General features: G+C 30.4%; 2 protein-coding genes across 2 annotated transcripts in view; one reads left to right on the top strand and one right to left on the bottom strand.

Moving 5' to 3' along the window:
- The window catches only part of LOC143916942 (metabotropic glycine receptor), a 298,569-nt gene extending 279,351 nt beyond the window's left edge, over positions 1 to 19,218 (top strand). Inside the window, exons 9-12 of the mRNA XM_077438248.1 lie at positions 4,849 to 4,987; positions 15,294 to 15,399; positions 15,504 to 15,686; positions 18,484 to 19,218. Coding sequence (XP_077294374.1) covers positions 4,849 to 4,987; positions 15,294 to 15,399; positions 15,504 to 15,686; positions 18,484 to 19,218 — 1,163 coding nt within the window. The remainder of the gene's footprint in view (positions 1 to 4,848; positions 4,988 to 15,293; positions 15,400 to 15,503; positions 15,687 to 18,483) is intronic.
- A 4,416-nt stretch (positions 19,219 to 23,634) lies between these two features.
- On the bottom strand, positions 23,635 to 25,975 carry LOC143911469 (beta-1,3-galactosyltransferase 5-like). The gene is made up of 3 exons (XM_077430347.1): positions 25,944 to 25,975; positions 24,872 to 25,019; positions 23,635 to 24,795 (listed from the first exon to the last, which is right to left on the bottom strand). Exons 2-3 carry the CDS (start codon positions 25,015 to 25,017, stop codon positions 24,036 to 24,038), a joined length of 906 nt encoding a protein of 301 aa, XP_077286473.1. The 5' UTR covers positions 25,018 to 25,019; positions 25,944 to 25,975; the 3' UTR covers positions 23,635 to 24,035.
- Positions 25,976 to 27,196: the final 1,221 nt, after the last annotated feature.

Genomic DNA, 27,196 nt, shown 5'->3' with positions numbered 1-27,196 from the left:
CGCTTTCTGTAATAATTTAATATTGTGAACAGTTTTCGATCTGAAAATTCTGAACAGGTATAGTTTTAGACAAATTACACTGAGCAACAAAAAATCACGTTTTTGAGTTACCAGAGCGAAGATTAATCAATCTTTACTAAGTTTGACCCACTAAATTCGAATACGATAATTATTTTTGTTGGTTCGCTCTGATTTACGAGATATGAGCATTTAAAAAATGCGCAATTTTTGCAGTTTTTTGGCTTTTGCGGTCCTTAACTCAAAATATAGTATTTCTGTGTTCAAAATGAGTATTGGAATCAATAGTCTGATTACTTGCCATCTCGCTTGCACCAACGCTATCTGCTTTAAAAATGTGTACGCAACGAAACCTTTTCTAACGCAATTACCGCTCGAGTTAGTACGTTTAGATAAAAACAAAATATTGAGATAGAAAACCAATTCTTAAAAGTGGTGAAATAAAGAACTGGCCAAATAAACTGATAATAGCATGAAAAAATATATATATTTTTACTTTAAAAATTCGTTAGATAATTAATTAAAGCAAAGAATATCAAAATCAATAGGAAAAACATCTGACTATTGATTCCAATACTCATTTTTACAAACCTCCTTTACGTTTCACATTAAGACGTCTTTTTTATATCTCTTATCTCTTATCTGATTGTTTTCATACTTTGCCATATTGCTCATTTTGGTCATCAATATAAGTTAATGTATCATCCGCCATTACGATGGTGAAAAAATATCGTATTAGACACGTTTGAAAATACTGCATCGTATTACACGGTGACGTTTATCTGTCACATTCATCATTCACATCGGTAGTTTCATTACTTTTCCCCCTGCCATCTCGCTGTCAAATTTTAATTATTTAAACGCCTATAACTTTTTCTTTTTTCACTCTATATTTTATAAAATTAATTTGCTTTATAGGTTCTCGTTGTCTCTAATATATATATATTTATAGTTTTAACTCTCATATGTATATATAAATTTCAAACGCTTCGTGTAATGGCATATATTCGCTATATATCGATTTACGGCCAAATTTGTCAGATCTGACATTTCACTGCTAGAAGTACATCTCTTCACTGAGCGTTATCTGCGAGATAAGTATTCAATAAGAAGTTATACTGTATCTAATTGTTAATATCATTTACAAAAAAGTTTTCCACGAACAAACAAAGCTAGCTTTCCACCAACAATAAACGTCTCATTGACGTTTTTAACACAGAAATACTAGGTTTTGATTTACTGACCGCAAAAGCCAAGAAAATGGATATTTTTTACATTTTTTAAATCTCTTATATCTCATAAACGAGAGCGAACCAACAAAAATCATTATCATATTCGAATTCAATGGGTCAAACTTGGTATAGATTGATTAGTCTCCGCTCTAGTAATTTTTTTTGTTGGTCAGTGTTATCAGAACAATGACGAACGGTCGTCAAACTTTAACCACGGTGGCGCATTGCAGAAACCTTTTCTGTCAGTGTAGCATTAATTTTCTATAAATAATTAATGCAGCATATATGTATGTAGATATTTTCTAACACATTATAATTTACAAATCATATTTATTTTAATTATGCTCAATAGTATCTGTAGATCCCAATTATGTATGTACATACATATTCTATTTTTCCAATATTTCCATTATTTTTATACTTTAGTTTAGTTATGTAATGTGCTATTTAATCATATTATAGCTTTCATTCTTTTCCTTTTCATTTGTTTATTTTGTATTTACCTTTTTCATTTGTTTTTTATATTTGTAAATTTCAATTTCTTCTTATATTCTATCTTATAACCTTTTCCAAATATTTTAATACTATAGTTTAATTATGCAATGTACTACATATTTTGTCATGCCTTTATTCTTTACTTTTTAATTTTGTTTTCCTTATATTTATCTTTTTCATTTTTGTAAAAATCTATTATTGGACTCGGATGTTACATATATTATTTATTTACTTTTTGTTTTTTTTATACCTATCTCTGTACATCCTGTCTGTTGATTTTTCAATTAATAAAATAATAAAATAATAATAATAATATACATATATACATATGTACACATATGCACTATACCACGCCACATAAATAATTTCAGTTGGTTTTGTTATTTGGATAATTCGATTGAATTTTGAGTTTGAGTTCTAATCCAAGTTTACTCCTTAAAATACAAGCAACGATTTGTACCGACGACAGTTTAATGCAGTGGTTTAACTTATACATTAAACGACAGTTTAACCGGGGTGCGCGCACCCCATGGGGTGCGAGAATGCATATCTGGGGGTGCGGGAGGCGTTTCTAACAATATATTTTTTTATAAAAATATTAAGTTTTGTGATATTTGAAAACTATTTTAATATTCAATGACATCGGCCAATTTTTTTCATGACAAAAGCGCTTGAGTTGCTATAACTAAAATAATATAATTTATGGCAGGATATCGCGTCATCCTCTCTCCTCATTTCTCGAAAATAATAACGACAGTTTTCTCAGAATTTTCACACCGTCGTCTCCACTATTATACTGTTTACAATTATTTTTGCGACAGTGGTAGATAGCAAAATACTATAGATAGATAGCAGAAAACTTCTTGAGACTAACATGTGTACACACATGAAAGTTGGATTCCAAACGTTATCTACCATTTAAAAGCAGAAACAAATACATACTTAATTGTTCAGTGATTAAAGCCCGAATAGGATATGTGCCCATAATTATGAAACTTGTCTAAGTCAAGAAAAAAATTATTTTTTTTAAAGTCGATTTTATCGTTTAATATCGGTTATATTGTAATAAATTTTAAAGTCGATTTTATCGTTTAATATCGGTTATATTGTAATATGTAATTGATTTAAAAAAAAAAATTTTCTTGACTTAGACCACTTTCATAATTATGGGCACATATAATGATCACAAAAACGTAAGAATTTTTCTCGCAAAATTTTGAAGTAGGTATGTACATATAATTATTATTTGACCGTAGTAAGCCCCGCCATGTCAAAATACGCCAGCCAAAGATGGAAAGACGATTATGCTGGTTACGGATTAATTTGTAACAGAAAAATATGGTACACAACGACCTCAATGCATCTTGTATTCCAAGATGTATACAAACTGCAATCTTAAACCATCAAAGTTGTTAGAACATTTCATCACTGTGCATGGTGGTTAAGGTGCAGGTCATAGTCTGAACATCTTGAAGTCAAAGAAGGCTCGATTTGATGCCAGTGGTACAATCACAAAGTTATGTAGCGCAACAATTCAGAAGCCCTTGTTAAAAGTGTCCTATCAAGTGGCATATGTATCTGTGCGCTAAGAAAAAAAAGCTTGCTATAAATGTATTTTTCTAAATTAAAGATTCCAAAACTCATTTTTCAAGGGGGTTCGGAACTGAAAACTGAAAAGGTTAAGAACCACTGGTTTAATTTTATTTGTTTTATTCGTGAGTAGTTAATATTTTACAGTAAAATCCCTGCACTTCTCATAAATAATATTATTTAGTTAACTATAAAATGTTTTATAAATTTTTTCAATCTATCATTTTTTTTTTTTCAAATTTATAATTATAAAAAGAAATAAAGTAATAATACAGTGCCTCGCGGCGCCCCTTTACCACGACTCTCCTAGGCCTGAACTTGGTGTGCTGCCTCCCAGAACCGGCTCTGGCTTGTACATAATTTTAGTAAAGTACAAAATTGCTTGTGGTAAAAAAATCACAAATCATTCATGGTACCATAACTCATGCCAACTGCTTGGTATACTAATTTTTAAATGTAAATTAGATTTATGAGTACTTATGTAATTTAAAATTAATAAATTAAAAGATTATGATTGAGCTCACGGTTAAAAATTATAGCGATAAATATCTAATTATGTAAATTCTAATAAATTCAATTTGCATGTTTCTACCTACTATATATGTATGTATGTATTACATGTATATTTAAGTACATTACTTATATAATTTTATTCACTAATTGAAATATGCTTCTATATATGTATATATACATATGTATATATATATATATATATATATATATATATATATACATATATGTATATATATATATATATATATATATATATACATATATATATATATATATATATATATATATATATATATATATATATATATATGTATATATATATATATATATATATATATATATATATATATATATATAAAATTATTTGTATATACATATGTGTATCACTTATGAAATTATTGATTAGATCAGATCCCCATATGTTTAATTTATATATGCTCTGGCAAAATAATTCAACCGGTTTTTATTCCAGTTGAGAAATATTACGTAGTTGATAAGATTTAGAACAGTCCCTTATCACAACCATTTGTTATACGGTCTAATACTATAAGCGAACATGTTGCACACGTGCGTACCCTTAAAATGTATTCGGATAAAAAAATAGCTCCACATATATACGAGTATTAAACCATCCTAATTCCATATTTACATTACATTCCCGTCTCGTGTTTTTCTCGTCGATATTAAATATTATATTTCGAACTGCCACAGTGGGATTTTGCCGTAATATTTATTATAATATGTATTTAGCAGTGATATTTTACGGTTGCACGCGTATACCAAATATTTGATATCGACATCGTACAAAATCGTGATTTATGATACCGTGCTTTGGGAGGAAATCCGATCATTTGACATCTCGCTCATCCGGAAAAACATACATCATATTTTTTTAAGTGAATGGATAGAATTCAAATTCAAATTAAATTTCTAGAAACACATTTTTCAAAACATATTGAAATATTAATTATTGATTTGCATATTTTCTATATAATTTCAGTGGAGGTGATTTTCCTCATTTGGGGAATACGGCTGTGTATCGTCGTAAGAAAAGCTCCATCAGAATTCAACGAAAGCCGCTTCATATCCATGGCTATATACAATGAATTCTTGTTATCGCTTTTTCTGAACATTTCCATGTAAGTATTATTTGATATCTTTTTAATTGCGCGAATAAAGAATTGCAGACGAATGGTTTGAATAAAAAAACAATTTATTTTATAAATGGATAAGTGAGAGTTAAATATATCAATAAAAAAAATAAAATTAAAAATCCTAGAAGATCTTTGAATGAGAAATATGGATTAAAGGGAATAAAACAATGAATGTGTTGAAGACACGTGTTGTACAATCTTGGTTAGTCAGTGCATGGGTGTGGTGGATATAATAGTGTTATTCATAATCAATGTGTGTCAGTAATCAATAATAAGTAATTCATACGTGTGTCATTAATCAATGGTGCATTTATAAAATTAGGTGTGTCTTATCTCTGCTGGTTAGTCGTTTGTTCTTAATATTAATCATATGACAACGAAGGAGGCATATGATGGCGTCGTAGAAATGACGAATTTGCGAGTACATGAGTACAATGGTAGAGGTACAATGATGAGTACAATGGTAGAGGGTTGCCTTCAGCCCTTAACTCGCGCGAGCTGTCCCAAATTATTTTTCGGCTGGTGTAATTTAATTTACCAAACGTAGTTTGTAATATTTTGTGATTTTATTATACCGGGTGTGTATTTTGATATTTTTGTTCGGTTAATGTACATATTCGAGAGTTCGAAACAATCCAATTATGACACGGGGTTCCGTCCCTCGGCCTCTGACCGAACCCACACAACGAGTAAAAATTAAAACAAGACTTAACGATAAATTCCCTTGTTCCGCTTGAATAAAATTTTACGCTTCATTTATCCGAATGTGATTCAATTCAACTTCAAAAAAGCAACTGACCGATGCTCGCTCTAAAATATAAAATCTGCGAGTAATCAGATTTTACGTGCAACATGACTTTCGTAACCACACCATTAAAAGTTACAATTTTAAGCCATAATTAAACGTGGCAATTTCATTGTTACGCATATAGATGAAATTCTAAGTGAAACTTGAAATTCTCCATTTATAAAGCTTATTTTAAAATATTGACAATTTGAATTATGCTTTAGGACAATTGTAATGAAAATACATTTCATTTTTGATTTCCTTCGTCCTTATAAATATTTGTGCTCTTAACCATAAAATTAAATTATACTCCTTATATCAATAATAAAAATGGATAAAGCAACAGATTCTGTAACCAGAAGCGAATCAACATATGTATTTTAATTGAATATTCAAAAATATTGTTATCGCAGGATTCTGAGGCAGCAGACTTTACCGTGTCAAACATTTAATCTTTGTTATTTATTCTTCTATATAAAATTATCTTGAGTGAGGTATTTATTTTTAGTGGGTTCCCGTTGCTTTTTGGAGCGGAAAGATTTAAAAGATTTTGATTTTAATGGGTCCATTTCAAAAATTGTTCTCAGATAAAAAATAACTAGCAAACTCCGATAGTAAAAAATCGATTTGTATTTTGTAATAATTCAAATCATGCAAGTAATCATCGAAAAAATTGAATCACATTTTCGATTTCGTCAGAATTTGAACCTACAACCCCTTAAATGGTAAATGATCACCACGCTTTGGTTTACTTTTTTGTTAATTAAAATAACGACGTGTATGATTAGTAAGAGCATATATATAGTATCAAATAAATATAATCCAAATTGATATATTTTACATTAAATTAAATATTTTATTACGAATAAGCTATACATACATACATATGCATAATATAATATATTTATATATCACACAATATGAATTATTTATTTAATTTTGATAAAATTCCAGTTCGATCTTGAATCTGAATTAAATTATATTAAAACCCAAAAATTTATATGCAAGTATTATACTTATGTACATATGTAGGTATGAAAATTTTATGTTTATGTATTCATACATATATAAATTAATCGTCAGACTAATCTACCATATTGAGATTTTACCATATCTACATATATTGGTATATAAATTAGAAAATTATTAAAATATTTCAAACCTTATACCAATAATATTTTGATATGAGTTTTTTGTAAATGTTTTCATGTATAAATAATGCATATTGTGTAAACATTGAAATACTAATATTCAGGTATTTTAAGAACTGTTTCATAATAAAAATACATAACATGTATATTTGATATATTACTCTTTTATTTATTATTGTATGGTGAAAATGCTCACATAGAATATAATATTTCATTCTGTCTATTTATATTTTGAGATATTGTTTTTCAAAGACGATACCATAAAAAATATGCCCTGAGAAACTATTATCCCGGGGATACTTTCCTTACGACGGCGTAAAAGTGTAATATTTACGATAAATATTACCGATACACGGTATCCCTATTTTTGCCTTCAAGCAAATTTTTACAAAACCCTCTTCAAATATGTGGTTTCGGTTGATTTCCCTAAAAGAAAACGGAGCATAATCAAATAACAAATATAGGAAACTGAATCGTGAAAAGTAGCACCAACAAAATACTCGCAGCTGCAAATTGATTCCTAATGTATAATAATATATGTGCATACATATGTATGTAGTATGTCTCTATGTATGTTACATTTGTAATATTATACCTATACATACTAAATTTTATCTGAAATTGATTTTTTTTTTCAATATTCATATCTCAAATACAATTTCGCACGTGACAGACTTATATTGAATTGTATGTATGTTAGCATTCTACTGTGAGTATTCACTTTTTCATATTACGTACATGTGATCCTTTATCGAAAGATGTTTGCAGAATCTGCGATACGATGTAATGTTATATCGTTTTTCTAATAAGTGTAGCTATAAAGAAATATTAAGCGAAATATGCTGAAGCCACTGTTGGCTGAAACTGTTGCTGTAATTTCGAGTGGTATGAAGCGCTTCTTATTCTCGAGCAGCAATTACATTCTCTTTGCAAAAAGAAAAACGCGTTACAGCTTTCAGAATTAATTAAAAGCTTAGAGAGAGCTTTAGACGATGTTTGCAAGCGTTGGAAGTTTTGCGAATACCTGTTGTTCAACCGGTTGTTTAACAAGTTTTCCGACACTGCTGAAAGCTTCAAAAAAGTTACGAAAATTTTCATCATTTGTGTGAAATGTTTCAAGTTTCCACCATACATTAGTTAGGAAATCTGAATTATTAAATATCATCCGTTTATATTTTTATACATACATACATTTATCCGATTGTTAAACTTTTGTTGTTTACACATCGCCGAGATATTGTATTATTTATAGTATTTATAATGCTTAGAATAGTACGAGAAGATTCAAATTGTATAAAAATTTGACCGTTAGAAATAACGACCACAACTGTGTTGAAAAAAGACCCTCTAGAACAATTTCGGATCACACTCAACGCAGATTGTCGCATTTTTATGCCCTCATTTAACTAAATATTATTTTTTTACAAAAAAATTATCTTTTTACCCCTCTATATCAAAACATTAATTTTTACCGGATGTCATTTTTTCAACGCCCGCTTCATCCTCTTTTTTTCTTTTTGTTTAATTCAAGTTGCGTAGTAAAAATTACTGACTGTTAACTTCAGATGTTACCGTGCCGTGCCATCTGTTCACAACTACGCTAATTTCGCTACTTTGTCATTAATATCTTCTTATCTATCTTTATTTTTTCAACATAAATACCTATGTATATACAACACGTTTTAATGTATTACAAATACACAAAGAGGCATATTTAATTGAACTTAATTTTTAATATTATTCATTAAGAGGGCTGTACATCCGAAGCCTTAATTTTGTTGCCGTTCCTTTCTTCGTTATATATAAATTTTACTAATACAGTCTCATACATATATGTATGTACATGTTTATTTATATATATCCTACACATTTAAAGCTTCTTGTCTAATGGAATATATGTATAATAATAGGTTGGCCAAATGGCGTATTGTGGATTAGGTAGTCTGGAATTTGTTTATTTTCAGTATTAAATGTGGCAATTTCAAATTGATAAATTCACTGGCAACACAGACTAACCAAATCGTAATAAATGCCATTAGACGGTTCTTTCAATTACGATCAAAACTTTCAAATTGTCGAAAATTGAAATAAATTAATATGATTGGTTGAAAACGAAAAATAAAAAATAAAATTTATTTATTGTTACGAATTTACTTTAATACATGACATTTTAATATATGACATTATTGACCTAAGATTCATTTTTAAATTACTTACGTTTCAATCTAAGCTAAAAATTAAAAAAAAAAGTAACCACATACACGAAAAAATTTTTTTTCATTTACTGGTGTAGGAAAAATAATTAACAGTTTACCGGTTTATGAAATTTGACGGTAAATTGCAATCCCTACTTGTCACAGCAAATACTTTAATCACCGTCTCTATTTACTGACAGTTTTCGTTTTTTTTTGTTAATATACATATGTACATAAGCAGAGAAATGTAAAAATAATAGAATTGCCCTTACGAATAAATAATTGTTGTCAATATTACGCGGTACGTCTCTATAAATACACGTCTCTATAAACGCACGGAACACAATCAGATCGATTTACTTATAAAAATGTATCCCATGTTGTTTATTGTGTGTTTTTGAATACATTTTGCAATTTTTACCGATGCTTGCCCATATTGCGAGTAATATAAGCAAACGGAGAAGTTTTTATTGGACATACATACATCGAGCACCAAGCATCAAATACGACTGATGCTAAAATTATTTAGGATTGTCTGTGGACAATCGTCACTTTACAAAAATATGACGCCTAAAGCCACTTCTATTAATATAACATTTCTCTGTACATAAGTATATTTCAGTATATTTTAATCACTAGCTTTTTATACGAACCCGATACGGGAGTCTCCAAATTTCAAAATTGTTGGATGGCGCAAAAATTGTCTTGTTTGTGTCTGTGCAGCAATTTATTTATTTAATTTAATTTATTATTTTAAAATAATAACAACAATAAAATGACAGTGTGACCTGACAGATTGCCCCAAAGCGTCACACCGGTCCTACAAAAAAAAAAGAAAAATAGAAAGAAAATAACAAAGAAAAAGCAATAAAAATTCCAATCATTCATCTCATTCAAATAGTCTCGTATTGAATCTCAAGAAACTAACCAGCTCATCAACATGACAGTTGAACAGGTAAAAATGCTCATCAACCACATTAGGAACCGGACAGCTTCCACCAGTGACGAGTTCTTGAAAGTAGATGTTCTTGCAAAGATAGGTTGAAAGAGTCGTCGATTACGCAGCGCTCTATCGGTCTCAGGAGCCCAAAACTTAAGCTCTGATAAAATCGAAAGATTGTCAACAACTCCATTTAAAACTCCAAAGAAGTATTTGGAAATGGCAACAATCCTTCTAGAAGCCAAAGAATTAAAGCCCAAGGTACCTTGCAGAAACGCTGTGGGAAATAAGTACAGATAATACCCATACTTTTTCAAGTATAGGTATCGTAGAAATTTCTTCTGGACTCTTTCTATCAATAGAGGTAATTTAATTTCAGTAGGACTCCAAATTACAGATCCAAACTCCAATATGCTCCGGACAAGCGAACAATAAAGTAGCACCATTATATTCGGATCTTGGAAGTAGTGAGAATTGCGCAGAACAAATCCAAGCATTTTGGTAGCCCTACAGCACATATCTGAAATATGAGTCGAAAATTTGAAGTCACTCCTAAACAGTATACCAAGATCAACAGTTGAGTCAGTTCGTGTTAATTGATAGTTCCGAAGACTATAAGCGAACTCAATAGGGGAAAGAGACCTTGAGAAGGAAATAACATGGCACTTAGTCAGGCTGAATGGTAGATTATTATAAAAAGACCATTCAGATAGTAATTCTAAGACATCCTGCAATCCCACACAGTCGGAATGACAACTGATCGTTCTAAAAATCTTCAAGTCATCAGCAAAAAGGAGAAATCCAGATTGATCAATCGACACACCAATATCATTAATAAACAAAAGAAATAATAATGTACCAAGGTTGGACCCTTGTGGTACACCAGATGAAGCATGGTATTCATCCGATCTATGAATACCGCAAGAAACATATTGCTTTCTGTTCGCCAAATAATCTGTGAAAAAATGCACTAAATTACCAGATAACCCAAAATTAGAAAGTTTTCTAGTGAGAATGCCATGATCAACCTTATGAAAGGCCTTTTCAAAATCAGTATAGACAACATCTACCTGAAGTGAAGAATCAAGAGATTTGCATATTATTTTGGAAAAGCATAATAAATTCGATACAACAGAACGAGTAGGACGAAAGCCGTGCTGTTGATCAATCAAATATTGGCTACAATGATTAAAAATATATCTATGAAGAATTATTTCAAATACCTTTGCTGGTGCAGAAAGAACAGAGATAGGTCTATAATTTTCCACCAGATACTTATCTTTTTTTTTGAAAATTGGTGTTACTTTTGTAATTTTCCACATTACAGGGAAGGAACAGGTTTTCAAAGAAAGGCTAAATATGAACTTGAGTGGGTTTATGAGGCCCCTCTGACATCCCTTCAACACAAAGTCAGGGAGAAGATCAGGACCACACGAAGTTTTACACTTTAGACGATCAAGTCCATACTTAATATCAGCATCAAAAAATTCTCCGATTATCAGCATAGGGCACGAAATATTGCTAGCGTCAGCATCCTGAACATACGACGATGATGAGTGAAAAACAGATCCAAAATATTCTGCAAATGCATGAGAAATTTCATATTCTCCTTCAAAATTAATATCATCCTTATTACGGATGGTGGAAAATTTGTTGGAAGTATCTTTTCGTGATGAAATATAATTCCAGAAGCTCTTTGGATTAGCAGAAATATTTTTTCCACAATTGTCAATATATCGACGATGACAGGATGCCGTCAGATACTTTATTTTGGTGCGCAAATTGGAAAATATATTAAAATCAATGGGGTTCCGAAACTTCTTCCATAACTTATGGAAAGAGAAAGAGAAAGAGCAATATAAGTACAAGTGCAATAATAAGGTCACAGTTTTTTAAACTACAGTGTGAGCCAAATGTCAGAATAGGTTTTGGGGAGTCAATAAGTTCTGTATGTACATATAGTGCATAGATATAGTACGTTTGGCCCATTCTGTATTATATATATAAGAATGTTCAATTGAATACACGAATAGATAATTTAAATTGGAGGTGAACCACAGACAAAGGAATATTCATAGGGAATTTGGTAGCTGTTGCCGATTATATGTAATCCGTTGTTATTGATATGTATGTAGGTACTCTTGGTTGATTCTATTCAGACTTGACGTTATTCCGTATACATAATTGTTGTACCCTATGTCGTCATTCATTGTTGTGAGGATTCCATTATTGTTCGATTCCCTTCACCCTTAGTAGTATTATACATAGCTTCTACAGTTGGTCACTCGATATAATGCTTGTTTCAAATTCCAACATTGTTTTATACGTTAATTAAAATTCAAAAATAATATAAAATCTAAACATGAAGGCATGAATTTTACCCAAATAGTGGATATTCAATATTCAAGGTATGCCTTGAACATTAAAGAAAACATAAAAAATGTGTTATTGTAACACATTTTGCATTAGTTTGAAAAACTTTGTTTTAAATTATTATAAATTACACAGTGGTGACAAATAGAGTAGCCAATTTTGTTATTAAATGCCTGATAGCATTTCATTAGATGATAAAATAGTATTATAGAAGAAGTAAATATTTTTTTTTATATTTAAGTCAAATAATTGACATGTTCGGTAATAAAGAAAAAGAAATAAAGACACGTATTACATTAGGATGGAGTGCATTTGAATGAATGAATGAATGTTGTTTTTAAATAAAAAATGCCACTTTGCTTGAAGAAAAAGATCTTCGATCAATGCGTTTTGCCAGTGATGACGTCTGGATGTGAAACTTGGATATTGAACACCAAGTGGCTACACAAAGTCCAATATACTCAAAGAAGTGTGGAACGCTGTATGCTCGGCATAACGAGGAAAGACAGGAGGTAGAACACGTGGGTGAGAAGTTTGACAAGGGTAGTGGACAGTGAATAGAGTAAAGAGATTTAAATGGCAATGGGCGTGCTACGTGGCTAGAAGAATGGAAGAAAAGTGGGCAAAAGAAGTGCTATAATGGTACCCGAGAGAATGTAAAAGGGTAAAAAGAAGACCGCGGGGAAGATGGGTATACGAAATTAGGAAAATGTGTGGGGTGAGATTAACGAGATTTGCGCAAAACAGAGACGAGTAGAAACGTGTTGGAGAGGCCTACATCCAGCAATGGATGGTGAGCGGCTGTAGATGATTGTATATGTATGTAGTATGTATGTATATATATGTACTGAAAGAAATGTGGAACGCTGTGTGCTCGGCGGGCGGGGCGGAGCCAGAATGTTAAATTACAGAAAACGCAAATATCGGAAGGCAAAGATCGAAAATCGAAAGATCTTAAGACGAAAGATCAAAAAAAAGGGTGCATGGTAAACGGTACATACTCACGTACATACTCACTTAATTTGCGCGAGCAGGGTACAACAGGAACAAGAGGAACAGGCTTTTCCTCCTGTATTCTGCGCGCGCACATTAATACCATATTTGCGTTTTCTGTAATTTAACATTCTGGCTCGTCACAGAGACCGGTGCTCGGCATATCGAGGAGAGATAGAAAATGGAATACGTGGGAAAGAAGTAAGATATGGTAGTGGATATAAGTACCTACAATATGTAGAGAGTGAAAATGTTGAAATATCAAATGAAAATTGACGAAATCTGGACAAAGGGAGTTCTAGAATGGTACCCGAGATAATTTAAAAGCGTGAAAAGGAAATCGAATGAAAGATGTGTAGACGAAATTAGAAAAAAAATGTGTGGAATCAGATGGATGAGAGTTGCGCAAAGCAGACAAATTGAAGCATATTAGGGAGGCTTTCATCCAGCACTGGATGGTGAATGGCTATATAAATGATGACGATGATAATGATAAAAAATATTTTTTATCCTCAATATTAATGTTTATTTTTTTGTTGACTGTATGTACTTTTTGAAATGTGTATTGAAACCGTTTCTCAAATATTTAGAGCAATGATGTTTTGAATCATATGTACATATGTACAAATCAATTAGAATTTTTCAAATGTTCAAGTCACGTTTTATTCTAACGAATCCACAGCCCTGATTTAAAATATGATAAATATGCTGACCAAATTTCCCAAGACTCAAAATGGAACGCTCCGTAAAAAAAATGCCCTACCCCCGCTATTATGCTCTTATGACTCATAAGAGTCATAAGTAATGAATAAAATGAAGAGGGGAAAAAATGCGATGGAAAAAAGGGGCAAATCAAACAATTTTACGAAAATGGCAGTATGAACGCAAAGCACGTGAGAAACGGGGCTGTCTCGGTCAAAAAGAGACGTATGGTCACACTTATTATAGCGAACATGGTTTTAAACAAATTCACGCTATCGATACATGTATCCGAGACTTCACGACCTTAACGTCAACTATTCAATGCAACAATACCTCCTAATATCTGAGAGATGTTATCGACGCAGTCACATACACGTTGAGATTTGTATCGCGATCATGATATTTGTAACATGTAACGATGCATGTTTCATCGTGTATGGAGGCCTTAGCTCCACTTTGACATTTTATTCAGAAGACTACACATAAGTATGTATGAAGAAATTATTATATGGTTATTACCTTTAATAATATGTATACACGTTGGATAAAGAAATAACGATTCATTACGAAATATTATTTAAATTAACGTTGTTTGACATTGATCAATTGCAGTTTTCGCTTTCGGTTTATTCTCATATTTATGAAGTATAATTTTGAACGGAAGTTGCAAATCCAATTCGTTTAAATATTCAATACATTTAAAACTTTTCTTTAAATTACTGTTCATAAATACGTATTCGTAATGCAAATTCGTTGTAACTATCAGTAAAGAATGTACCTACATATATATGTATGTATATCTAGTACTTGCTTGTAAACCTCGGAAATCTACTTTTTATTATGTTTTAGAAATATTTAAGTATATCATATATTATAAATTTCCTTATAAAGCTTTCAAGCCATTACCTTACATTGCATTTCTAAATAAAATTGAAAAATCTCATACAAATAAAGCTGATGAATATATGTATGTACATAAGTCAATAAAACAATTTTCATACTCCCCTAAAACATTGCAATTATCGAGGTTTACAAATTAGTTAATAAATTCGTATATATGTATTTACGAATCTATCTATGTATTTATGTGTTTGTATGTATGTAATATTTATGTAACATCATAAGTAGCAATTTCTTATTTTTTCGACAGGTTGTTCCTACAATCACCCGCCAATCCTGATCTTTTATATATCATATTTTTCTGTCATACACAACTGACTATTACGCTTCTGTTGTGTTTCATCTTCGGGAGCAAGGTGAGTCACCCGCTCGTTATTACTTTATTTTTATTATGTACACGTGAGAATGAGAATGAAAATGAATCTGAATTTTCCCTTAATAATAAATTTACAATTTTCAGGCATATTTAGTATTCAAAGGGCATGGAAAAAATGAACATGAAGGTTCGAGTATGGTGCCAAAAACTCCAACCGGAAAATTCATATCAAAATCTAGGTCCGGTGGAAATTCACAATATGCTACAAGCACCAATTCTTCAGCTGGACTGAACGAATATACAAAAGTCACCGAACTGGATATTCAGGTTTGATTAAAACCATCTTGAATACGTTTGAAAATGTTTTATTATGAAATGTGTATGTATGTATAAGTAAACTTTAGTTTATATTTTGATTAACTTAATTACTTTGTTTTGACCCAATCACACTAACACAAAATTCTTTACTAACGAGAAAAAATAATTTTATTTATCTTATTACGATATTTAGTATACATACATACATATAAGGCATATCGAAAATTCCATCAAACTCGGTCAAATGGAAATGACAGGTTTCCTTGGATTATAATTGGCTTTTTTTTCATTATTTATACTCCTCTTACTAATGCTGTTTTCTTTTGCTTTGAAATAACTCACTTTTAATTAAGTTAACGTACTTTGAAAGACTGTTGAGCCAAAATTGACACAAATATATTAAATTATTAAACAAGTACGTATATGTATTGATTTGTGCATAAATATGTGTGGACACACATTTTTTTTTTTTTTTTTTTAAATGCTTTTTATTATTACTACATTATGTTCACAATACATCTTATATCTATTTTAATAGCTACTGACCTACTGATCATTTTCTATTTTACAATTTTAATTTAATTTTGTAAGTAATCATAGTATCATATTATTTTAATGTTAGTGTACACAGTGACGTAGCCAGGATTTTGTCAAGGGGGGGGGTTTTGACAGGAAAAAAGGCAGGATAATTTATATAATTTATATTTAATTAATATGAAATCACAACATATAAAAATAAAGTAAATACGTAATAAAAATATGGTACGAACAAAATTCAATATTCAATACTTTAAAAATGTACGAAATTCACACATCCAATCTTCGTGTCTTTATTGTAAACATATCTAATATTTTTTCTGCACTAACATTTATATCCCTATAAATATTTAATTAAAGCAAGTCCATTTAGTCGATTTTCCGACATCGTATTTCTTAAATATGTTTTTAGTCGTCGAGGTGTGGAAAAGCTCCGTTCACTTGTGGCTGTTGTCACCGGAAGTTTTGCTAGAATTTTTAGAAGTATGTAAATATTGGGGAATATTGAAGGATTGCAAATTGCAATTGCAGCTAGTGCGGTTTTTGGTCGATTTTCACTAGTACTTATATATTGCCATCACATTTCCAACTCTCCAGTTAGAATGCAAGGCCAACAAAATATATCTTGGTTGTAAATTTCTCCCAAAGTCTTTATCTTATTTTTTAAAATACTTGATGGTTGAGAGCTTTTTCCTTCGGGAAGCAAACATTGGAAATTTTCAAGTATATCTTTATGTCCTAAAAATCTGTCATGGGTTTGTGATAATTTGTGGGATATTTTGCCCCCGACTGCGCTCCGCCAAGGGGAGGGGTCCAGACCCCCCGGACCTCCCCTCCTTTCGCTACGCCACTGGTGTACCTACAGCATAATATAAAAAAGAGCTCAAAAACCTATTTACAATTCTTATAAATGCTCATAATACATCTAATACATAATATTAATTAAAGACTCTCTTAATTCGACGATCTTATATTACATTTAATATGTGTGTATATATAATATTAAATCCATAAAAAAATAAACTAACATACAAAGCATCAGTTGCAGAGACTGCATTTCCATAATAAAAAAAACATATCTAGATCATTTGACTTGGAAAATGTTTTACTGTCTTCTGTGTATGTAGATACATTTTTCGTTGTGCCTCTCACCAACTTTTCACCAAAAATCTAGAAAACCATCGGAGCTGAATGGGGTTTATTTGAATTCATCAGAAAATATAACTCGTCGCCAATTTGATGCACTCCACTTTGTGTGTCATTTCAGTTATTCCATCGGATTTTTTTAATTTTTTCAGTGGTTTTGCTGGACTCCGAGCGTGGAGTCCAGCTACTCCAAGTCGCCTTTTTATTGTGAAAGATTTCAATATAAAATGAATCTAGAATCTTTTCTTATCTTCTAGGGCAGTTTTAGATCACTACCGTTAAAAAACGGGCTCTTGGCTGATCTTGCCTCTCAGATGAACCACCTTTTCAGTCTAGTCCCATTACTTCAACCTAAGGTTTCAGATTTGTTTTTAGTTTTCAGTAATCTTGACACAGTTGATATAAAACATCCCATTTGAGTGTAAATTGACCACAATGATAGTCCAGAGTTTACCAAAGTCGCGATTTAATTTTTATTATTCAATGATATTTGTGTGCGTTTTTTGATACTAATTTGATTTTGATCTTTGCACCTTCACAAGAAACTGAACTCAAATTTTAGAAAACAATCTTATTTAAAAGACCCAACACATAAAGGGATAATATTTGTATTGCCTTAAAATCGTAAAATCACAAGCATTGCGTTTTACGTGACCGAATTTGTATGTACATATTATACATATGTATGCGCCGTTATAATATTGTATTTGAAAGTCTAATTTTCAATTTCTTAAAACACTATTTCAGTTTGACTTAATTCCCAAACTGTTGTCACTACTTTTAATATGATAAGTTCAGAATATTGTAAAGGCAGAATAAACTTATTACAGGCCACCGATATTTTTAAATATTGTAAAACGCAAAACATTATATTAAATGTTTTGCGAAATATCTGTCAAAATAAAGAAAAGGACTTACGCCAATTTCAAATATAACGGCTCATATATATATATGTACATACATAGATACATATTAAACATAGATAAAGTAAAAAAAGTGCACAGATAGACACGAGATTTTTAAAAACCATGAATCAGTGATCAATTTTGATTAGCTATTACAAATCTACTTCGTACATGGGTAAAGTAAAAATATCTGACCACAATTTTATATTGGTTTTCAGGAGGAATTTCGTCGTCTGTACACTCAATTGGAACATATCAAGGAGAAAAATATGCGTTTCGGCAACAGACATCTGACCGCCAAAATATCAGCGATGCAAGAAGCAGCCGTCAGACAAGACTCTCTCAAGGAAGACGTCGAATTGTCCGGAAAGCGAGGTAAAGGGGCCGAAGGGTCCAGATTCAACATGTTCTCAGCATGCACCGCAATCACACCGGCCGAAGAGTCCAGTAGCAGCGGAAGGGAGTACGTCCTAGAAGCTTCCGATTCCATAACCCTGCCGACTAAGTCAAAACGTCTCAACGTCACTTTCAGCCCTATGAAGAGTTGCGAGTGCGATAGCAACTCCAGCAGCAAGAATGTTGACAACACCTCGTCCCAGCAGACGAACGGAGGCGAGGAGTTGACTAACGGAAAATTCAAACCTGAAATTGCGTCGCCTCAGAAGACCTTAGTCAAAGCGGTCATCGAACGACAAACTTCCAGCAATTGTGATAAGTGTTTGAACAAAGAATCTAGCATAGACGACGAAAGTGAGCCGCCGATGAGCGTTTTGGTAGCCAAAATCGAACTAAGTGAACAAAATGATGCGGCCAAACCATCTACGGACACCAGTCCTCAAAGCGCATCCAACAAATCAGGAAAAGCCCCTATCAAATCAGGACATGCCAGAACACACGCCATAGTTATCAATTTGGACGACAAGAGTCGTTTCACTGAAGAGGTCACCGTTTGAACAAACTGAATTTAATCCCCTCGTGTCGAATGCTGTTGTTTCGTTTTAGAAAATAATTCGTTTGCTGCATTCAAAATGGTGGTAGGCAACTTAATTAAACGTCGCACACAGGGACCCAATAACCGATTTCTTGGCAGAAATCTCAAAATAAATTCGCATTTGGCACCAATATTTATTGAAATCTATAGTTGAATACCCACCCCTACCATCGGGGACGTCATTTCAGCTTTTCCCAGGGGGAGCAAAATTTTTGAGCAGTAAGGAATGATTTTCTTTGGGGTGGGGGGTGTATGATATAATACCAGTGTTTATACCAGACAGTGTTCTAAAGAATTTCAATATTCTATTTTTGTTGGTTTAGAATTTTAATTCAAATTCATAATAATACATTAAACAACGTGGATCAAATCTAGGGGGGGCGGCTGCCCACCCCAGCCCCCCAAATGACGCCCCTGCCTATCATACTTTAGTATATTTATTGTCACAAATTAAGTGCATTCTAATTCACACCACCAATCGAAACTTGTACATTTTTGTAACTCCTTGCGAGGACTGTTATTACAAGGCTCTTTTATATTTCACTTCGCTAATTTTAATGTAAAACCTTTTCTTTTTTGTACTACTTTTTAGTGCTTGTAGTAATTAGAATAGATTCAACGTGACTTTATCACCTATAGGTTAGTTAACGATTTTTTTTTTTAATATTAAAGCAATTTTATTACTTTCAATAAATTTTATTGAATTATTTAAAAAATAGTTATGTTTTTAGTTTATGATTTATATTTGTAAAGTTCTACTTTATAGCAGGGAATATCACGTCTGTATTTTTAAGAAAAGTCATCTGCCTATTAATTTAACTTGTCGAAATAAAAAGAAAATTCTGCTGATTTTTGATATTATGGCTTAATGGTAATGCATAATGCTTCTTTATTCGTAAAAACAATGAAACAAATCTATAAAAACAAAATATTTCGCTATTTTCCTTTTAATACCCAGTTCAAATAAGTTTTTATAACTAGGAAAATAAAATTTTAATGCTGCAAAAGTTAAATAAACTGTAGCAAATGTATAATTAAATATATAAATAAGCCTTTTCATTTATTTCCATATTTAAAGTTCAATAAAATAATTTATTCCAAAGAATCCCTGTGTGCGTCGTCATGAATTCGTAATGAAGAACTTTACCAAAAAACAAAATACACACAAACACATAGCGTTAGTTTCAGTTTCACTTACGCATATTTAAACGTACAATAGTTGATAAATTCAAATATAATGATATGATATGAAAATATATTAATATCTGTCAAATAAGCATGAAACCATCAAATAGCAAACCACCGGCTTGAAACGTTGTTTTTTATGTTTATGTATATAAAATATAATATAAACATATTATACATTAAAAATTCGAATTATAAAACGTACGTATATATGTATATATAATAAGAATGAATAATTTAAAATTCTCAAAAAATGTCATGAAACATGCATATCAATTTTATTTATTAAATCAACTATACATAATTAAGATTTAAGGACAATATGTTGTTGAAAGCTATGCGACATTTTTACTAGCCTCTTCTTATTTCTCGATTGCAAAACAAATTTTTCGGTTGAGCTTACATATCGTTACACTAACTTGCAAACCTCGCAAATCCAAAATTCAATTGCATTTTTTAATTTAATTGAGACGAAATCTGTGTAATCTACACACCTCTATATTGTTTCCTTTTATTACATTCAATGCGCTTTGTAATGTTTTTAAAAGTTGAATTTGGAATAGATCTAAAATATAACAGAAATATTTCATATTGCTTTTGACCAAATGAGAATTTACAAGGCTAAGAAGTTGGAGTAATGATATGTTTTTTTCAAATAACTAATGTCCAGTAACGTATAACGTTGTAAAACAAATCTACATATGTATTCATACAATAAATAAAGTCTACTAATAACTTATACTGTTGATTATTGAATTAATTAATAAGTTACTTATATTTTGTTCGTTCATATTAATGAAATATGTATACTTATATTTACAAATCAATTATGTAAGCAATGTTTTACTGTTAAATTAAATTTAAAAAATGTTTAAATATGAAAATATCGCATTTCCATTCATGCAATATTTTAAAATTAAATATGTTTTGTTATAATCAAAATAAAATAGTTTAAATTTTGTATAATTTCAATTAATAGGGTTCGCCCTCTAATATACCTATACATATGTTCATATGTATGTACATATACATGTGTATATAAGCGTTAAATAAATATTATGAAATTAACATATATGTACATATAATATGAATGTTTACGATGTCTACATTTACTTAAATTATACATACATATATGTATTTGAGCATCAAATGAACCACATCAAAGCTTTAAACAAAATGGAATTCTGTAACGAAATTGGTGATATTAAAATATTCCATTATGTACCAAATCATACTATATTATAATATAATACATAATATACATTTGTATGTATGTTTATGTACAGTATATTTATATGTCTGGAAACTAACAGACAATATGTGGTTAGCTTCGAATGTTGCATTTTTATTTTAAGATGCCAAATATTGTCAGTCGCATATTATAACGATCAATTAAATAATTAAATAATTAAATAATGAAAGACATATAAGTGAGAAAACATAAAAATTTCCTTATAGAATAGTTACATAAAAAAAATCAATAAAATTGTAAATAAACAAAACTGCTACAACTCACTTCACAATAAATAAATTTTAATAAATAAATTCAGTGTATTCACATGGTTATCTAAATTAAATAAAGAAAATTATTGATCATAAATACAGTTCCTAATAACACACACCGTCTACATAATTAGCACTTTTTACTACATCTGCAAACAAATGCACTGCTTTTATAATTTATATTTTACCCATCTTTAATCTTATTTTTGTATATACGTTATGACAAAATGCTCCGCTATAAATCAAAATATTTAATAAATAAAATTGACAGAAAAATTATCTATTATTCACACAAATGTCCAAATTTTGTGTAATTATTAAAATTTCATAATCAATTTAAATACAGAAATAGGTACTGGTTATGTACAACTATGTACAACTGGTTATGTACATAAGAATAAAAAAATTACCCAATTTTTCGATGTGATTATTAATGATAAAATGCATGAAAACACTAACATCAATAGTTGTGGATATGCTTTCCTATATGTTGATGTAGTAAATATATATTGTATATACATAAATACCCTAATGCTGTAGAAATTATTTATTCAATGTGTTGTAAGATTTAAAGTATTTATTTCAAATATGAAAATTTGTTAAAAATTATTACTTAAATTTTGGTTTTTTATTTGTTAATATCATGTCGAGACACGTATTTTTAGCATTTTGTGATAATGCTAAGATTCGGAATGTATGCCTATAAATGCGATATTCGTAAAATATGCGAATAATTGCTAAAATCACAAATATTGGATGAATATTGGCGAATAGATGCTTAAATCACAACATTTTTACTTCCAAACATTAGGTGAAGTATTCAATCCATTGGTGGTAGTTTCAAAATCCAACATTAATATTAAAGAAACGGTTTTGTTTTTATATAAATTCACCGTTGATTAACGCATCAACATAGGCTAAATATTTGAAAGGATATGAGCATTTTTGCAAACTATACAGTAATATAAAAAGTGGATCCACCCCAGATATATTACAATTATTGATGGCAACAAAAATTCAATATGAAGAGTTTGGTTGTGCTGCTCTGAGATCAATTTGGTGTCCACTTAATAGTGTGGATGTTGAAAGACATTTCAGTAATTATAATGTAATTGTATCTGATCTTCGGACAAATCTTTACAAAGCATGCTTCGGACAAATCTTTACAAAAAATGCTCCATGCTTAGTTTTAGTAAATTTTAATTTGATAATGTATTTTTATATTCATGTTTGCTTTGTATTTTTCATCTTATACATAATTATAAATTACAAAACATTTTTGTAATTTTCTATTATTTTTGAATTATTATCTTTAAATTATATTGTCTTTAATTTAAATTAAAAAGTGAAATTTTATCTTCAAATTGTGTGTACATATGTAAAGATGTATATAAATTTTGTTAAAATTCATGATTTAATTTTAATGCTCTAAATTCAAAACGCTAAATTCAAAATGAAAATGCTAAAATTGGCAAAAATAGTTGTTAATAAACCTTGTAAAAATACGTGTCTCTAGTAATATGGTACCGAGCTTGTATTTTTTTTATTTTTGGTTATTTCGAAATAAAGCACGAATCCGACTGCAATTTTATCTCGAAACACCGAAGTTGGCATAATCTGTTAATTGTTTATTTATGCAGAAATTTGTTAAAAACGATTATGAACATTTTTTGAGAAAAAAAAACGAAATAAACGTGTTATCATTGTGAGTGAGTTAATTTTCATTTATTTTCATACTACATATGTACAATTTACACTCTTGTTATCACAAATATATTTAAATAAATATCATCTTTAAAATTCATAAATATAAAAATAAGCATTCTGAGATTTATATTTATATATTACATATAATCTTACAGTATCATTAACGCGATTAAAAAATGTATTATTACATAATGCATTGATTATGTACATAAAAATATTCAGATATTATTATAAATACAAATGAATAAATTTATAAAAAAAATAGATAGTTCATGTGCTAAATCAGAAACACTATGAATACAAAAATTTTATTTCGTAATGCTATAATTGAATATTAGTTAAAATATTCAATTACGGATTACTGAAATAAAAAATTTTGCTTGTCTAAAGTCTCAAAACACTTATAGAAGGGTTACCGATATTAATTGGAAATGATCGTTTTGCACTAATGCATGTATCATTCAAAGATCGATTGATTGGTCTTGGTGAACATTTATTAACAGCACACATTTTTAGAGCATCGTTAAATTTTACCAACATATTATCGTCATTCCCGTTAGGACCTATGGCATATTCGCACATTATCTTCTTGTCAATCATGTCTTTAACACAACAATCCATCAATTCAAAATATTCCAAAAACATGTGCTGGAATTTAATGTCCTTTAATTTGATGTTGCATGTTGAAGCCAAAATACCCGTAACAAACACATCGTCTATCCAAAAATAAGGAGTTTCTCTGGCCACACGGACAAGAGCACCAGCAGTCTTCGGATTTGTAAAATACATCCAACCGGATAAAAATGGTGGATAAAATGATTTTGAATATTCATTATATGTAACATACCATTTATTTGCCTTCAAACGAATGGGTTTCATACCTCTCAAGACGTAACCCATTAAAAAATTTTCATCATTATCAATTTGTGTAGAGTTAATGCAATTTAATATTGCGTTAATATTAAACACTATATCGTCATCTAATTTTAAAACAACACTGCATTTATTACATTGGGTGGACGTCCACTTCAGTCCCATAATATGTTTTAACGTGAGATTTCTATATGCTTCTATAAAATTTCCTTGTATTATATCTCCAAATCTAAAATGCTCATGTTCTATAGCTTTTTGAGATATTTGCATCCTAAAAATAACAATAAAATAACAATAATATCAGTATATTATACAAGAATTAAAACTTTAAAAATAATGAAACTCACTCATTGTAAACAGTCAATTTTGAGAGTAAAAATACGCGTTTGATACCCATTTCATCGAGATCGTCGTTGGAGAAAGTTCTTCTATGAGCACTTCGTAATTCAACATGGCCAGCATAAGAAGTTATTATCATAACGATTCTATGCATTGCTATAATATAAGTATGTAATTTATAAATTATTAACACAAATACATATTATGTAAAACCAACATTTGTGGAAAAGAATATAAGGTACTTTCCCACTACCAGGAGGCATTCTTTTTTTTCGCATTTAAATATGAACTGATTCGATCTTCCATCTACCGAAGACGCTGTGGCATTCTTACAAAAAGCAAGAATCTTGCCAGTAAAAAAACATAAAATGAGGCTCTAATCGTCTTGCTGAAAGAAAGTTAACATCCAACATGGAAATTGGCTCGGCAACAGTCGTCTACCATTCGTTTCTTATATCGTTAAGCCAAAGAATTAAAGTCGATCAAAGTGTGCAAGGAAGAATTAGGCACAACAAACAATACCATCGACTGGAGCAATCTGCCCTGAGAATCGTAACAAGCTAACAAAATAAAATAATTGTAAAAGATTAATCGTTGAAATCGACGAAAGCTTGTTTACAAAGAGAAAGAATAATGCTGATATATGTAGTACTTCCTCGGCGGTGGATTTTTGGAAAATTTTGGCTTCCGGTATCTGAATTGTAATTACACTTAATATTAATTACATAGATTTATTTATATAATTATCAAAACAATAGGTTAGGTTTTGTTTTAAATAAAAAAATATTTACTTAAAAGAAATGCCTCCAAATAATGGGAAAGTACCGAATATAAATATGCTTACAGGTGCAAGGAGAACTTTCCAATAAATATTCAAAATCAAATACATTTTTTGTATCGACATTTAATAATTCAAATTGCTTGATTTCTTTCTCATATGGAATACTTGTAAGTATAATTTTTTTTAAAAAATAAATTAAAATCAATAATATAAATAGTGCCAATGCAATTTTAATTTTGCGTCGATTCATATTTATTAAAGTATTTAGTATATAAAAATTATAAAATTGCCATACGCACAAATGTCAGTTTGACAGTTCACGTTTATGCATGTGACTATATATGTTGAATGTAAATTTTAAAAAATGTTACTAGTTTTAAAATGCTTTTTTAAAATAAATGCGGTCTGACTAAAATTTTAAATCATATTGTAATAAGCAAATATCGGCATTGGAAGGATGCTTTTCAATTGATAAACGAATTATTTCGCACATTGAGATCGCGCACACGACATCGTCGCCACGAAAATCGCGAATATGGAATATCTGGCACTCGAGTTCTCGTTAGTATGATAGTTCGAGTGGATAGATGGAATTTTTCGGTGCTAAATGTTCCGTGATTGAGATTTTAGTGACGTGTACGAGATCGCTTTGTGCGAAATAATCACTGAACCTTTTCGAATAACAATACACCGCTACATTAGTGCTCAAAACAAGAGAGCATAAACTATGGTTTTTCTAAGAAATTGATAATAGCACCTTCACATATTGTTTACTAAAGAAAGAGTCGTGTGGCAGGTGCATTTTTTTTTGGTACACAGAGACAATATTTTAAGATGACTATTCGTACTATTTTTACCAGTACAGTACTGGTTTTTGAGTATCTGTCTTGGTAAGTCGTGAGTTACCGTACAGTACTGAAAGTAAAATCAGCACTGTACGAATTTTATTTGTTTTAATTTAAAATTAAATAATATTGTGGTAGTTCACTATATGACATGGTCGAGTTCGGTCACCTTCCTACGAGTTTTATTTTATTTTATTGTTACAATCAATATACACTCGTCATTACAGATCGCTCCAATGCGACGAGTGTACGATAACGGTCAGAAATACAATAATACATATACAATCAGAATACATAGCATATAACAACTAATTAGTACAGAAATAATAATCATAGAGACATCTATGGATTATTTTGTGTACAATTATTATTACAATTTTTATACATATAATCAACACGAAATTATAGAGATGTCTACTGCCAACGAGACCAACTCGCCCGTGTTCAGAGTCGCTACCGCACTCCGTCTCTGGCTTCCAAAATAAAAGCACGTGCATCAATATGCCAGTCGTCTCATTCGTTCATCTCCTATAATATATTTAAGCCAATTGTAAATTTAAAAATCAACGTGGTTCGGTGATTATTGCCCACAAAAGTCACTAAAATCTCTATAACAGAACATCTGGCAGCCGAAAAGTCCATCATACTAACAATAACTATCATAGTAACGAGAACTCGAGTGCCAAATATTCCGTATTCGCGATTTT

Source organism: Arctopsyche grandis, chromosome 1 (genome assembly GCF_051622035.1).
Source record: "Arctopsyche grandis isolate Sample6627 chromosome 1, ASM5162203v2, whole genome shotgun sequence".
Lineage (NCBI taxonomy): Eukaryota > Metazoa > Arthropoda > Insecta > Trichoptera > Hydropsychidae > Arctopsyche > Arctopsyche grandis.
Note: the sequence above shows the minus strand (reverse complement) of the source record. Positions and strands in the feature narration are given on the sequence as shown.